General features: G+C 45.2%; 1 protein-coding gene across 2 annotated transcripts; it reads left to right on the top strand.

Moving 5' to 3' along the window:
* The first annotated feature begins 634 nt into the window (after positions 1-634).
* USP1 (ubiquitin specific peptidase 1) lies at positions 635-12382 on the top strand. 2 transcript variants are annotated; one of them, XM_030226413.2, is made up of 9 exons: positions 635-765; positions 940-1133; positions 2276-2399; positions 2722-2829; positions 3326-3486; positions 4046-4758; positions 5871-6041; positions 7142-7343; positions 10732-12382. In XM_030226413.2, the coding sequence occupies exons 2-9, from the start codon at positions 973-975 to the stop codon at positions 11444-11446; spliced, it is 2355 nt and encodes a 784-aa protein (XP_030082273.2). In that variant the 5' UTR covers positions 635-765; positions 940-972; the 3' UTR covers positions 11447-12382. The 2 variants fall into 2 exon arrangements, with proteins under 2 accessions (XP_030082273.2, XP_030082274.2); XM_030226414.2 differs by having other exon boundaries at positions 637-765; positions 968-1133.
* Positions 12383-13861: the final 1479 nt, after the last annotated feature.

Below are 13861 nucleotides of genomic sequence, written 5' to 3'. Positions count from 1 at the left end.
AGGAATCTACAGCATTTTCCCACATGCCGGACCGCTAAACCGCCAGTTTTGCAGCCTTAACAGCCTCGGTGATAACTACACTTCACTGCGGGGTGCAGAGCTGTGCTGGCGGGGCCTTAGGGCCGGGCAGTGCTGGGAATTCCCGCAGGGATGTGCAGTTTTTGTGGAAAAGAGCGGGAAGGCTCCGCGGGCCGCTCGGGGCACTGCGGGCCGGGCCCTCAGGGCGTGAGGGGGGAACGGAGCCGCCGCCTCTGATTGGCCGAGACGCATAGGGGCGCGGTCACAGCGGGACCGACCAATCCACCTCCCGCCGGCGGGGGGGGCGTGAGGGATCTCCCCACGCGAATGGTAAAGCCCGAACCCGAGCCCTTTGGCCGGGCCGTTACCAGCGCCCGCGCGCGCCTAGGCAGGACCCACAGCGGGCTGTCCGCCGCGCTGCCTGATGAGGCGGCGGCCTTGCGGAGCCTGTGGCGGCGTAGCTCCGGCGCCCAGCCGCCGCCGCTCTGTCCGCCGGCTCCCGGCGGACACCCCGCCGCCGCTCGGCATGCCTTTTTCCCGCCGGCCTGCCCCGGCGGGGCGCGATCGGTTTTCCGGCGTTCTCTCGGGGCGGCCGCCGGCGGGGCGGGGGGGTTGCGGCGCGAGGCGGGGCGCGCGCGGGGCGGGGGGGTCCTCGTCGGCGCGCGGAAAAAAACGCGCCAAGTTCGCTGACGGTGTCCCCGCGGTCTCCATGGCAACGGCGAGCGGGAGCGGGGCCGGCATGTAGCGGTGAGTGAGGGGGAGCGGCCGCACCGCGGCCTCGGGCCCCGCCGGCCGCGGGGAACATGCGGGGGGCGCGGGGGGGCGGCCCGAGCCCGGGGCGGGGGGCGGCGGGTCCGCGCTCGGCCCCCTCGGGGAGTAAATGGCGCCTGGTGTGCGCGTGTGTGTGTGTGTGCGCGCCAGGTGTGAGCGCCCCGGCCGCGCCCCGCAGGAACCATGCCCGGCGTCCTGCCCGGCGACAGCGCCAGGGCCAGCCCCTCCAAGAAGAACAGGCTGTCGCTGAAGCTCTTTCAGAAGAAGGAGGCGAAGCGAGTGCTGGATTTCATCGAGGCGCAGGAAAATGAGCCGAAGGGCGCGGAGTTCCGAGGCGCCGAGATGTGAGTGCCGCGCGGGAGAAGTTGTGTGGCGCTGCCGCGGCGGGCTCGGGCTGCTCCCTCCCTCCATCCATCCATCCTTCCTTCCCTCCATCCTTCCTTCCCCCGCTCCTTTCGCTTTCGCGTTCTCGCACAAATAACGCGCTGCAGCATGCGCTCCATCGAGCTAACGTGCGCTTCAATTAAATTACCATGCGCTTACGTTAATTAACCGCCCGGGCGGCCTCGTCGCAGCGAGCGAACTAATTGCTGTGACCAGTTTCTGTTTTGAGAAAGCGGCTTTGCCGCACCGGGGATGTTTAGTTGGCACAAACTTTGGGATCGCGTGCTGAAGTTAGTTTTTAAAACCCGTTTAACCATCGTGACCAACTTCTAATAACTCTTCTAAGAACACAAGTTTTCTTCTGCTGCAGTTTGCTCTTTGGATATTTTCGCTTTTTTCTTTCTGGCACAAACTTGAGATCAGTCGGAAAACTTGCTTTGCCTCAAGTTAATATAAGTAGTTATTATGTCACTGAACTATTTATATTAAAATTTAATTTTCTGCAAAGTGAGCTTTAATGAAAATATGTAGGAGTTGGCTGTCATTTATTGGGGCTTTTCAGGCCCTGGGCCTGAAATCTATTTCATTGCTGGTGAGGGGATTTAAGTGGGAAAAAGAAAGTTGTGGTCAGTTAGAAATAGTTGGAGACTTTAAAATTTGCTTCTGTTGTGCCATTACAATGTATTAATCACTTCTATCAGTAATTAATAATAATAATCAGTGTATAATATGTCAGGTTAATTGGTTTCTTTTTTTAGTTTTTTTTTTCTGGTTTTATGTTTTGGCTTTGCATCTAGAAATGAAGTGATGTGACTGGAGCAACATAAAAATGTATTCTATGCACGTTTTTTCTGCCTTATCAATGAAGAAAGAACATACAAAAGTGAAATTTCTGATCCATTAAATCAGTCTCCTGCTCTTTGATGTGTTGGAACTTAGAGCAGGTTTTCCTCCTGTGTGGTTTTGGGTGGGTTGCTGAGGAGTCAGAGTGAACTTTTGCAGGGTTAGATCTGCATTTCTCAGTGCTGAATTCTCTGAGGTGGGGAGAGATGAAGGAGTGGTTTCTCCAGAGTGTCTCTTACCCCATTTCTCTGTCTCCCAGTGACCAGGTGGTTCCTGCAGCACAGCCCCCCTCCCTTGTCAGCTGTGAGAAAAAAGACAACATGCTGCCTTTTGTGGGCCTGAACAACCTGGGCAACACCTGCTACCTGAACAGTGTCCTGCAGGTGAGGCCATGGCCAGGGGGGCTCCAAAAGGGACATTTTGGTCCAGCACAAGAGGGTGAAATTGGTTTATTCTGGGTGCAGTGAAAAGGGCATCTCATTACAGCAGGGAAATAAAGATGCTGCTGCAGGAAATGTGTGCCCTGTGGTTGTCCTGATTGGGAAATTCTTCACTTTCCATACTCAGGGCTCCTCCCTGCTGTGAAAAATCCTGGATCTTTGTGTGCCTGGGGAGGTGCAGAGCTGTGTGGATTATAAATGTGCATTTATGTGTGGAATAACTTCTTACTTCAGTTATTCTCATGTTTTCAACTGTTGCTTTCAGGTATTGTATTTTTGTCCTGGTTTTAAAACTGGAGTAAAACATTTATATAACATCATTTCAAAGAAGAGAGAGTCTTCAAAGGATGAAGGAGAGCAAAAGGCAGAAAAGGTAACAAATCCCCACGTGTTCTTTATTTGTAACCTTAAAAGTGAGGCTGTCCTGAATGTAGGGAAAATGTAACTGATTTCTGTTCTAAAGAAGCTTTTCAGCACTGTTTTCTGCACTGTTACTTCAGGTGAAGATGTATTTGAATTGTTTTGAACTTTAGCACAAGTTTTAAAGTCTAACAGCAGAAATATGAGGAAGACTCCTGACCATGCTTCTGGCACAAAGATAATTACGGAACAGTGCCTGGAGCTGATGGAAATGGGAGTTTGGGGTGAGGATGGTTGGGGATTTTAGACCAATGGTTAATTGGGCTTTTATGTTTGTTTCCTACTTGAAAAAAAACCCAAAATACTGTCTGAAACCCACCTGCCTCCCATAGCAGACAAAAAATTCAGCCAAATATAGAAAACCAAGGGAGGGGAGGAGAGAAAAATGTTAATTTGTGACCAGTGTACCTGTTGCAAGTGTTTTTATTCCCCTTACATTGTCATTGCAGGGAAGCTGTAAAGAAGATCCCTTGGCAAGTTATGAGCTCATCTGCAGTTTGCACTCCTTGATCCTTTCAGTTGAGCAGCTTCAAGCCAGTTTTCTCCTGAACCCAGAGAAATACACGGATGAATTGGCCACTCAGCCCCGGAGGCTGCTGAACACCCTCAGGTACAAATCCCCCTAAATGCTGGCAGAATTCTGTCCTGACATTTCCACATCATTACATTGCCCAGCCTTAGAGGCTGGTGCAAGGTAGATGGCCTTAAATTTGGGGTGGCCTTGCAGGCAGCAAGATTTTTGTGCTTATTGTTGGCACCATGGCATTGGAAATTTGAAAAGGAATTGTAAGACTCTCATGCAGAAGGGGTTTAAAGCAGTGCTTAGGTACAGAAGTGTTACTAAATTACAGAGAGGTTTGGGCTGGAAGGGACCTTAAATCTCGTCCAGTTCCACTCCTGCCATGGGCAGGGACACTTCCCACAACCCCAGGTTGCTCCAAGCCCTGTCCAGCCTGGCCTGGGACACTTCCAGGGATGGCAAGGATCCCCTTGGAGCTGAGGAGCTGGTGGGTGTGTGTACATCCTTAAGGCTGAACCTCCCCCCAGCTCTGTGACAGAGGGGACATCTGATCCTCCATGCTGTCTAAATCCCTGATTTCAGTCTCAGATCACATTCCCCAGTTAGCAGAGGATACCAAACTCTGATTTTTGCTCCTTTCCTTGCACAGAGAGCTGAACCCCATGTACGAAGGGTACCTGCAGCACGATGCCCAGGAGGTCCTGCAGTGTATCCTGGGCAACATCCAGGAAACCTGCCAGCTGCTGAAGAAGGAAGAGCTGAACAAACTGCCTGTGGAAGAGCCTGCAGCTAAACTGGAGGAGAAACCCAGCCAAAACTCTGAGAGCAATGGCTCTGTGAGCCCTGCTGAGGAGGAGGATCCCAGCCCGGGCAGCCACGGCGGAGATGCGGCCAAGGAGAAGCTGCTCAAGGGAAACGGGAAAAGGAAAAGCGACACCGAGGGTGGCAATGCCAAGAAAAAATCCAAAGTATCAAGAGAGCAAATTGCAGCAGAAGAAAATCAAAGACAAACCAGGTCCAAGAGGAAAGCCACGGGAGAAAAGGTGGAAAACCAAACGGATGCCATTGCCAAGTGTTCTGGGGAGAGCGAGAGCGCCAAGCCCACGCAGAAAAAGTCACGCCTTAGGTTAAACTGGTTAAAATCTTCCTGCAAACAGCCCAGTATTCTGTCCAAATTTTACAGTCTGGGAAAGTTAACTACAAACTTGGGATCCAAAGAGCCAGGGAAGGAATATGACTGTGAGTTCGAAGAGTCAGCTGTCAAGTGTGAAAATGGTGACAGTAAAGAAGAATATCATGAACCAGCGTCTCCTGTGGAAAGCCATCATGGAAAAGGAACTGAAAAAGAACCAAAAAAGGAAGGTTGGTGCACAAGTGGATGGGCTTAAAATTAGTAGGATTAAGAAAGTACAATGCGTGGGAAGTCAGCCTTCAGACTGCACAGCCTGCAGAGCTCTAAACACAAAATTAGATTTTTCAGGAATTGAAGATGATTTTTTAGGAAAGAGAATTTATTTTTATACTTGTTTGTAAATTTTTTTTCTTTTAGAACTTGACCTGTTTAGCTTAGATCTTGAGGCATTTCTCTTAAAATTCTGTAATCGTTGTACAATGTGTATAAAAAAGGCTGAATATTACCAGGTTTGTATTTACCACTAATTTTTGTCATCCATGGAAAGAGCAAGTGGATTTGAGATGTGAAGGGATATTTCTGGCAGGAGCAAACAGAACCAAACACCACTAGCTATGGTTTTACAAACAGTATCCTCTTTTTCCCTTCCAGTTCCTTAATCTTTCCATATTCCCAACCTTCCCAAGAACCAGGAAGGACTCAGGATGTGTTAAAGATCTAATCTATTTAGATCTAATAGATACCAATTAGAAATGCTAATTGGCTGGCAGGTCTGGATTTTGTTTGTGTCAATGAATCAAGGTACAAGTTGAGGGAAGGGCCTCAGTATGAATCTAGTACTTACTAATTTGCAACTTTCTACCCACCAATTTTTTATAAAAAATGGAAGGAATGTAGAGTCTTTTGAGTTCTGCATTTCTTCTGCAGATTTGGCCAGAACTGGCCAGTACATTTAGGAAGGAGGAGAGGACTGAGGATGAACAGAGACCAGGCAAACCCACAGTGTGGTGCTCCTTGAGGAGGTCAGCAGTCCATGCTGAGGAGTCAGAGCACTGATGACAACCAAATACTCCAGAATGTGACACTGTCACACTTCCAGTACAAAACGAGCCAAATTTAGAACAGAAATCAAAGTTTGAGGCCCAAGAGACAGAAGGTCCTTATTTACTTACAAGCAGATGATACCATGAAAACTGCACATGATTTGTTTTGTTTTTTAATTCCTGTCTGAGCTTCCTAAAAGGCCGTGGTGTAACAGTGATTTTGTGAGGATAAGCAGGTTCTGAAGGGTCTCTGGAATGAAGTGGCCCTTGCTCAGGGATGTGCCATGTGCTCTCTCCAGGTACAGAGCTGGCTGTCTTCGAGCTGGTGGAGAAACTCTTCCAGGGCCAGTTAGTGCTGAGGACCAGGTGCTTGGAGTGCGAGTGCTTCACGGAAAGAAGGGAGGATTTTCAGGACATCAGTGTCCCAGTGCAAGAAGATGAGCTTTCTAAAAGTGAAGAGAGTTCTGAAAGTAAGTAATTCCCTCAAAACAAAAAAGGGTTGTGAGGTGTGTTCCTGCCTCAGCCAGCCTTGGGGAAGGACAGTGCTGCAATTAGGAAGAACGGCTCCTGTTTGTGCTGGCTAAAATTAGAGGCTGTTATCTCCTGTCCTGATTAACTTTAGACTTTGGAAACATGGTGCTGATAATGTTGGCAGAGCCAGATAATATTCAAATTGTTCCAGATAATATTCAAATTGTTCCAAATCTTAACACATAGCTTGGACTGCCTACAGCCTGTCACTTAGGCACCTGTTTTCCTGCTTGAGTCTTCCTTTTTCTTCCTGGATAAGAAATTTTGCTTTTTCCTCTTTTTATAAGAAATATTTCCATTTTTTCTTAAAAATAAAAGAAACAAGAATCCAGCTTTTTTTTTCCTTAGTTACTCAAAAAAATTGAGTATTTTAGATTGTTTTTATTTTAATAACATTTGTATTATGTTTGTAAATGTTAGTCATGTGGTCTCTTTCACAAATTTTATTGATCTGTATGCAGTTTTTCAGCTATTTTTAAAAGGAAGCGTGCCAAAAAACACATCTTGAAATTGAGAATTTTAAGGGAATTAATTTTAGTTGCCACTGACTTAATTTGGAGCAGCTTTTCCTGCGTTTGCTCCCCATTTTGCTGAAGGATTCAAAGGAAAATGTGTGGGGTGAAGTGCTGCCGACAGCGGGTGATCCTGTCAGCAGTGTGAGGGTGGCAGGGGAGGCAAAATGCAAGAAGTGAGAGGGAACTTTCTGGTTATTTTGGGGGTTTGCCTTAATAAGTGAAATTCTGGTCTCATACAAGCTCTCCATTTCCAGACACGGCAACAAAACTGTGTGAGCTGAAAGGAGCTTTGGGAAAATCCTAATTTTGAGTAATGACAACCATTAAGGGATGTTTTCATCCCTTCCTGAAATGCTCCAGAGATTGGAATACATCACATATTTCACACATACTGAGTGTTCTTTGCAGTGTTGCAGGTTTGGAGTGGTCTGAACTTGACATATTTCGTTTTGTTGCTCTTCTGGCGGGATGCGTTGGAAATGTAAATATTGGCACATCCGTGAATGCAGCGATTTCTTTTCCAGTTTCACCAGAGCCAAAAACAGAAATGAAGACTCTGAAATGGGCAATTTCCCAGTTTGCCTCAGTGGAGAGGATTGTGGGAGAGGACAAATATTTCTGTGAGAACTGCCACCACTACACGGAAGCCGAGCGCAGCCTCTTGTTCGATAAAATGCCCGAAGTGATCACAATTCACTTGAAGTGCTTTGCTGCCAGTGGCTTGGAGTGAGTATGCATTGCCTGCCTTAGCAAACAGGGTCCTGCAGCAAGGGAAGTCTGGAAATGCTTTGCAATGTTTCCAAAAGATTCCCAGATTGGAATGAAATTGCTGGGATGAAGCCCCCAATGCTATAAAGGCTTTGTGTTGTTCCAGGTAGTGGCAGAAATTACTTCCAGAAAAATTGACTTTTAGGAGGCTCCTTAACAAAAATTTTGTAGGTCTATTCTTAGAACAACCTGCTATGTCTTAAAACTTTGCTTTAATATCCCCTTATTTTAGGGGATATTTAATTTTAAGTAAATAAACTGTGAGTTCAGAGGCAGCTTTAAGTGCTTTACCAGAACAAGTAATGAAAACAAATCTGCATTTTATGGTCTGATGTTGTCTCTGCCTGAATGTGAGTGAGGAAAAAAATACAAGAGTTAACACACTTTGAAAGAGCCAACACTCACCCCAAAATTGACCAATTTCTTTTAAGAGACTTTGGTCTCTACCTGAATATGAACACTAAAATTTTGGGGGAAAAAATAATCAGATAAACATTTCAAAGAGCTAATATTTTTAAAAAATCAATTACTTTATAAACACAATAGTGTCAGCATCATTGATATTCAATTACAGAGTAATCGTTTTGGTATTGTAATTGTAGCAATCCTCATAATTTGAAAGAAGTTGTGGGAGTGTTCTTTTTTTTTTTTAATACTTGGGATGAGAGGAAACAAAAATCCATCCCTACAGGACTGTACAGGAATATCCGGGTTTCTGACAAAGCAGAAAGGAAATTTCCTCTGTCTCTGCAGTGTCTTTCCATACAAGTCCAGAATCATCACATACAAAATGGTCTTTTCATTGATCTCCACAATATTTACTTAAATACTGATTTGTATATTCTGACTTAGAGCTGCACACTAAAAATCATCACAGTTGAGTAAGAATCACGAAAATTATCTTCCATTTGCTCCTGTGTTTCCTATTTTCTTGTTCCCATGAGGAAGGACCTGCAGTTAACCAATCCTCTCCTGCCTCACTCACCTCCTCTGCCCTGGCCAGCTTCAGCTCCTTGCTCCAAAACACTCAGACCAATTTCCAGGTCAGAGTGAATCCAGGCTCTTGTGGTTTTCCTCATGTGTCCTCTCAGTCCTTCCATAAATTTTCTGCCAAGGGCTACCAGTCAGAGATTAATGAAGTCAGAGTGGAAAACCTGACATTGAAACTGTGATGGAGCTGAAACTCTTCTGAAGAGTTTCTTGATTTTTTTGGTTTGGATGTTTTGTTTTGGGCAAAACCCTGTCACTACTGAAAGTAGTAACAAACTCTTATACTGGCTTTAAACTTAAATTTTTTAAGACAAGAATCTTCAGACAGCTTTTAGCTCCCACAAAAATCTGGGAATCTGGTCTGCTCAGTTGTGCTCTACTGAGTTCTCTGGTGACTGAGTTGTAAATAAATGAGAAATGAAGGGTACTGTAAATATTTGCAGTTAATAGGGATTTTATTCATCTTTTCTAGATGCTGCTTTGCAAAGTGTTTTGTTTTAAAATAAAGCAGCCAGTGTGAAAATCTCCTTGCCTGGGGAGGAGTCATTCTCTTTGGCAAGTGTGTGTTAGGGAAAAAATGCCAGGCCATGTGTGAGCAGGCTGTGAAGCTGTTTAGGAGGAATTTGTTAACTGGTAACACATAATTAAGCATTTCCACTATAGGAAATGTAACAATCTGTGAGAAAATCAGCATTTTGTCTTGTGAAATTCAGTGCAGTGGGTAAAATATCACTAATTTATGGTCTCAAAAGATGTGGCTGCAGAAATCAGGTTTGATGTGTTTGAAGTGCATCAGTCAGAGCAGGCAGAGTACTTGGCATGCAATTTTTCTGTCTTCAGATTCTTATCATTAAGAAGAACAAAAAGCTAATAGGAAAAGATTTCCTCTCTTATTTCCTCCTCTCCAAATCTTTCTGATGCTGGATGTCATTGAGAAGAAAGGTAGAGCCTGCTTTTTCCTGTTTTCTGTGAATATGATTGTCCCAGTGTGCTTGAGTGGAACTGGATTTGTAATCCAGGGTATCAGCCAACAGTTCTGTGTTTCTTGACTCTCTTCTGAATATCTCTATTTCTGGCTGCTGCTAATAGGGATTTTCAGAAGATTTAAGTTGTAATATTTCTGATTCTGTGCTCTTCTGTGTTTCTTTTGGTGGAGTGAAATGTGATGGTGAGAGAGGTCTGAAGTGAGGTTTCACTGAACTGGAGTGACTGAGGATCTGTGTGTGTGTCACCGTGTTTATTTCTGTGTCTCAGGGTTCATGGCTCTGAACAGGAGCCAAACAGAACCAAAATTAAATCCAGGAAAACAATAATCATAACTGCAGTTATGTCATGGCTGCAGTTTCCTTGGATTTAAGTTATTTTTTTCCTATGATAAGAGCAGTGAGCTCTTGGAAACCTCAGTTTTACAGGCCTTGTCTGTACTCCCCAGTATTTTTCCCTACAACACCCTCACAGTTGAGTAAGACTGAGTCATCCCTGGAATTTATTAGGACATCACAACCTATTGTTAAATAAAGGGGTTAATTGATCTGGGCTGATGCAATGTGTAAGTCATCAAGAGCAGAATCATTCAAGGAGGCTGCTGCTCACTGAAATCCCAACACTGACTTTCTCTTCAAATTCTGTATAAGATCCTTATAATGAAAGGATTTTTTCCCCTCCTGGTAAATTTGTGTGCTGGGAACAAAATACTGAATAGTTATGGAATACTAGAGGCTTTTCCAAAGTAAATTAGCCACAGAATTGTTTAAAAAATTAGAATGGCACAGGACAGCTAGTGCAGAATCCCAGGTGAGCACCACTGGCACAGCTACAGTGCACTGAGGGGAGCTGAGGGAAATTAGTCACAATCTCTGAGTGGTATTAAAGCTACTTGAAAGTAAAATAAGTAATGCTTTATTTAGTAAATGACTCTTTCAGGAGGAGAAAAAAAAACAAACCCAACCCTGCTTGGTTCAGCCTTGGCTGTTGAAGAGGTTTTTGGTTTGTTTTTGAACAGGATGATGAGAGAGAGAAGGGGGTGTTTGTGCAGAAATAGGAGCAGGAGTGATAACAATCAGCTGAACCTGTATCATCACTATTTAAAAATCATCTTTAGCTGATACTTTAGAAAAATGGGATCTCAGAAATAGTTAAAATTCGCATTTTCTGGGCTGTAAGATTTAACATAACAGTCAAAAAAGTGCCTTTCCTGACTGGGGGTGCTTGGGATGCTGGTGCTGGGCCAGGGCAGCAGGGCACAGGTCCCACCATCCATATCTTTGAGAAAGGATATGGCTGCAGCTCTGGGCCACCTGAAGTGGTTTTTGGGAGGTGCTGTGGCAGGAGGTGTAAGCCCCGTGTCCCTTGGCAGGTTTGACTGCTACGGGGGCCTGTCCAAGATCAACACGCCGCTGCTGACGCCGCTCCGGCTGTCCCTGGAGGAGTGGAGCACGCGGCCCACCAACGACACCTACGGGCTCTTCGCCGTGGTCATGCACAGCGGCATCACCATCAGCAGCGGCCACTACACGGCCTCGGTGAAGGTCACGGACCTGCAGAGCCTGGAGCTGGACAGGGGCAACTTCCTCCCTGAGCCGGCCTACGCCGCGCTCAAGCCGGAGCCGCTGACCGAGGAGGAGGCGCGGGCCGTGGCCGAGGACTACGACGACGGCGAGGTCTCCTTCAGGCTCAGCGGCGCCGCGCCGCCGGGCAAGGTGCTCAGCAAGAAGAACGTGGAGGCCGTAGGGCTGCTCGGGGGGCAGAAGAGCAAGGCTGACTGTGAGCTGTGTGCCAGCAAACAGCCCAACCCCGAGAAGCTCCTGAGCGTGGCTCCCGAGCTGCGCGGCGAGCCCAGCGCCGAGCCCAGGGCGCAGCAGGGCGAGCCCCCGGCGCTGGCAGCCAACGGACTGGAGAACAAAGCTCTCTACGTGCTCCAGAGCCTCAAGGAGTACGAGGGCAAGTGGCTGCTCTTCGATGATTCCGAGGTGAAGGTCACAGAGGAAAAGGACTTTCTGAATTCTCTTTCTCCGACATCGTCATCTACATCGACTCCTTACCTACTGTTTTATAAGAAAATTGTAGAGTGATGTGTACTTGGACTGTAAATATTTGGGATTTGCATACACCTCTGGCTCTGATTTGCATCCAAACTACCTGGAAGCAACGGCTGTTTGTTTTTTGAAGCTACTGATTCTTCATCTTTCTGGTCTTTTTTTCCTTTGGTGTCAAGTGGCTCGACTTGAATTAACAAAACATGACATAGGACTTGACTCACACCGTACCTTTTCTGCTGGAGATAGTGCTCTGACCTTTTAGAAATACCAGTTTGTATAGATTCTGAATGATGCCTACAGCACCCAGGAGTGGTTTTAATGCAGCTCTAGGTCTCAGACATGCCTGTTGTATTATTAGCTTTTTTTTTCCTTTTTTTCTCTTTTTTTTCTGGTTTTTCCCTTTTTTTTTTTTTTCTTTTGGTTTTTTGTTTTTGGTTTTTTTTTTTTAAATAAAAGTTATTTGTATTCATACCCTGGAGTAAATGTATATTAACTAGCAAATTTCATCAGAAGTTGTGTATTTTTGTAACTTGGGAAGTAACACTTCATATTTAGTCTTTGGGTAATGGACGTGGTTTATTCTCCTGCTCCCATTCTTTCCTGCTCCACAAGGAAAAGTCTGGGAACCTTGTCCAGAGCATTGGAGGGAACTGAATTCATGGAATTGTTTGACTGGTCTAATTTGCATCTTGGTGCATAGGTGTTAATGAGCAAAGTGTAAATAGGTGTGATTAATACTTCAAACCAAGGGCAGAGTGTAGTGTAATTAAAATAATTTTGTACTTTGAAGAGTGAAGCCCTCAAATCTGCATCTCTGTTTGGGGTGGTTGGGAACTTAGTGGTGACCTTCTAACTGAAGTTAATTTGTACCTGGAGCTCACTGAAACGTGGGGGGAAAGGAGAGCATTTGCCTTTGATGCTTTGTTAAGAATGTACATAAGAAATAAAAAAGTTATGATCCGCATCTGAGACATGCAGATGAGCCTGTTGTGTTTGGAGAGGGGAAAGCAGAGAGGGAAAGGGCTTTGGGAACAGTTACAAAAGGGCTGGGAAATGTTCTTAAAGAATTCAAGTGCTTCTAGAATACATTCGGTGGTTTTTAGCTGGTTCTTGGACAGTACCTCCTAATTTGAAGGTACTTTTTGACAACAGTTCTGAGGTTAAGGGGAAACATTGCAAAACCAAAAACATTTGCACTAAATACTAGAGATGAAAATCCCAATTTGTCTGTCAGAAAATTAAAGGTGACTCCTATAAACTGATACTTAAGATCTTAACAAATATGACTGAAAAAAGGGGGATTGTTCAGTCTGTCCCAGGATGGATGGAATGCAGCAGGCTTTAAGCATGCCCTGGATTTATTTCACCTTTTTCCACTACAAATTAATTTATTTACAGGAAAACCCCTAAAAACCTCTGCCTAGTTAATTCTGCAATACTTAATTTTTACTATCTTTTATTATAATGTTGTATAAACATGGGGGTAAGTCAGGAGAAATCTCTTTTAGTGCATTTTCCATGTTAGGTTTGACCTCTGATTGTTGTACAGGCCTTGATTTCTCAGCATAAAAAAATCTGCAATGACAAAATACACTTTCCCTTTTCCAAAGCATTGCACCATAATAATAAATAATTTCAGAGTCTAAACCAAGAACAAGCTACATTACAAAAATATCAGTAATCTTACCTTGCAAGGGCAGCCCAATCCCTTTACAGAATGCAATGTTTTAGGCTTTGCTGAATTTCAGCCTGCAAATGAAAGTTTATTTTTCCACACCTGGTGCAAGACTTTATCCTTTTTCACTCAACTGCAGCATCAGGAATGTTCCAAGGAAACAAAATACCATTATTTACACCAAAATAGGATGGCAGGAAGACCCAGCTGCCTTCCATCATCCCAGCACAGCCTGGGACGAGATTCTTTGTGGCAGCTGAAGAGAAAACAGTCTCAGCTGGAAGATGCTGAATGAAAACCCCTCCTCTGGCACAGGGAGAGGGATTGGGGGTGGATTTTTGGGATATTCACTCAAGCACCACTTGCCACCCCCCTGAAGTTGTTGTAATTCCTGTCCTGGAGCAGGACTGCTGTAAATTCAAGTTTCATCCTTTCATGGCTCCTGGGATTTGTTTGCACTGTGTAAATATTTTTAATGCCTCTTCCTGTAAATCTCCCAAAGCCCTTCCCTCCTTCCTTAATACTTTCCATTCTGAGATTCCCTGACTCCTGTAGCACCTCCAAGGCCTTGTCAGCTCCCCTGAGCTTTGCAAGAGCCTTGGAATATCCATGAAAAGGTTGGAGTTTTCCTTCTGCAGGGAACTCCATGCAGGTGTGACACAGAACCAATTCAGGATTATTCTGTTCCAGGGAACCTTGCAGAGCCTGGCACACAAAGCATCCCCACTGTGCAGCTGTTGGGATAACACAGCATGGGAGAAGTCTCCAGTAAC

This window comes from Serinus canaria, chromosome 8 (assembly GCF_022539315.1).
Source record: "Serinus canaria isolate serCan28SL12 chromosome 8, serCan2020, whole genome shotgun sequence".
NCBI lineage: Eukaryota > Metazoa > Chordata > Aves > Passeriformes > Fringillidae > Serinus > Serinus canaria.
The sequence above is the reverse complement of the archived record's forward strand: the minus strand, read 5'-3'. Positions and strand labels throughout refer to the sequence as shown.

Coding starts and splice junctions, on each gene's coding strand:
- USP1 (XM_030226413.2), top strand. CDS start 973: ATGCCCGGCGTCCTGCCCGGCGACAGCGCCAGGGCCAGCCCCTCCAAG. Junction 1,134..2,275: donor GAGTTCCGAGGCGCCGAGAT/GTGAGTGCCGCG, acceptor TCTGTCTCCCAG/TGACCAGGTGGTTCCTGCAG. Junction 2,400..2,721: donor ACCTGAACAGTGTCCTGCAG/GTGAGGCCATGG, acceptor TGTTGCTTTCAG/GTATTGTATTTTTGTCCTGG.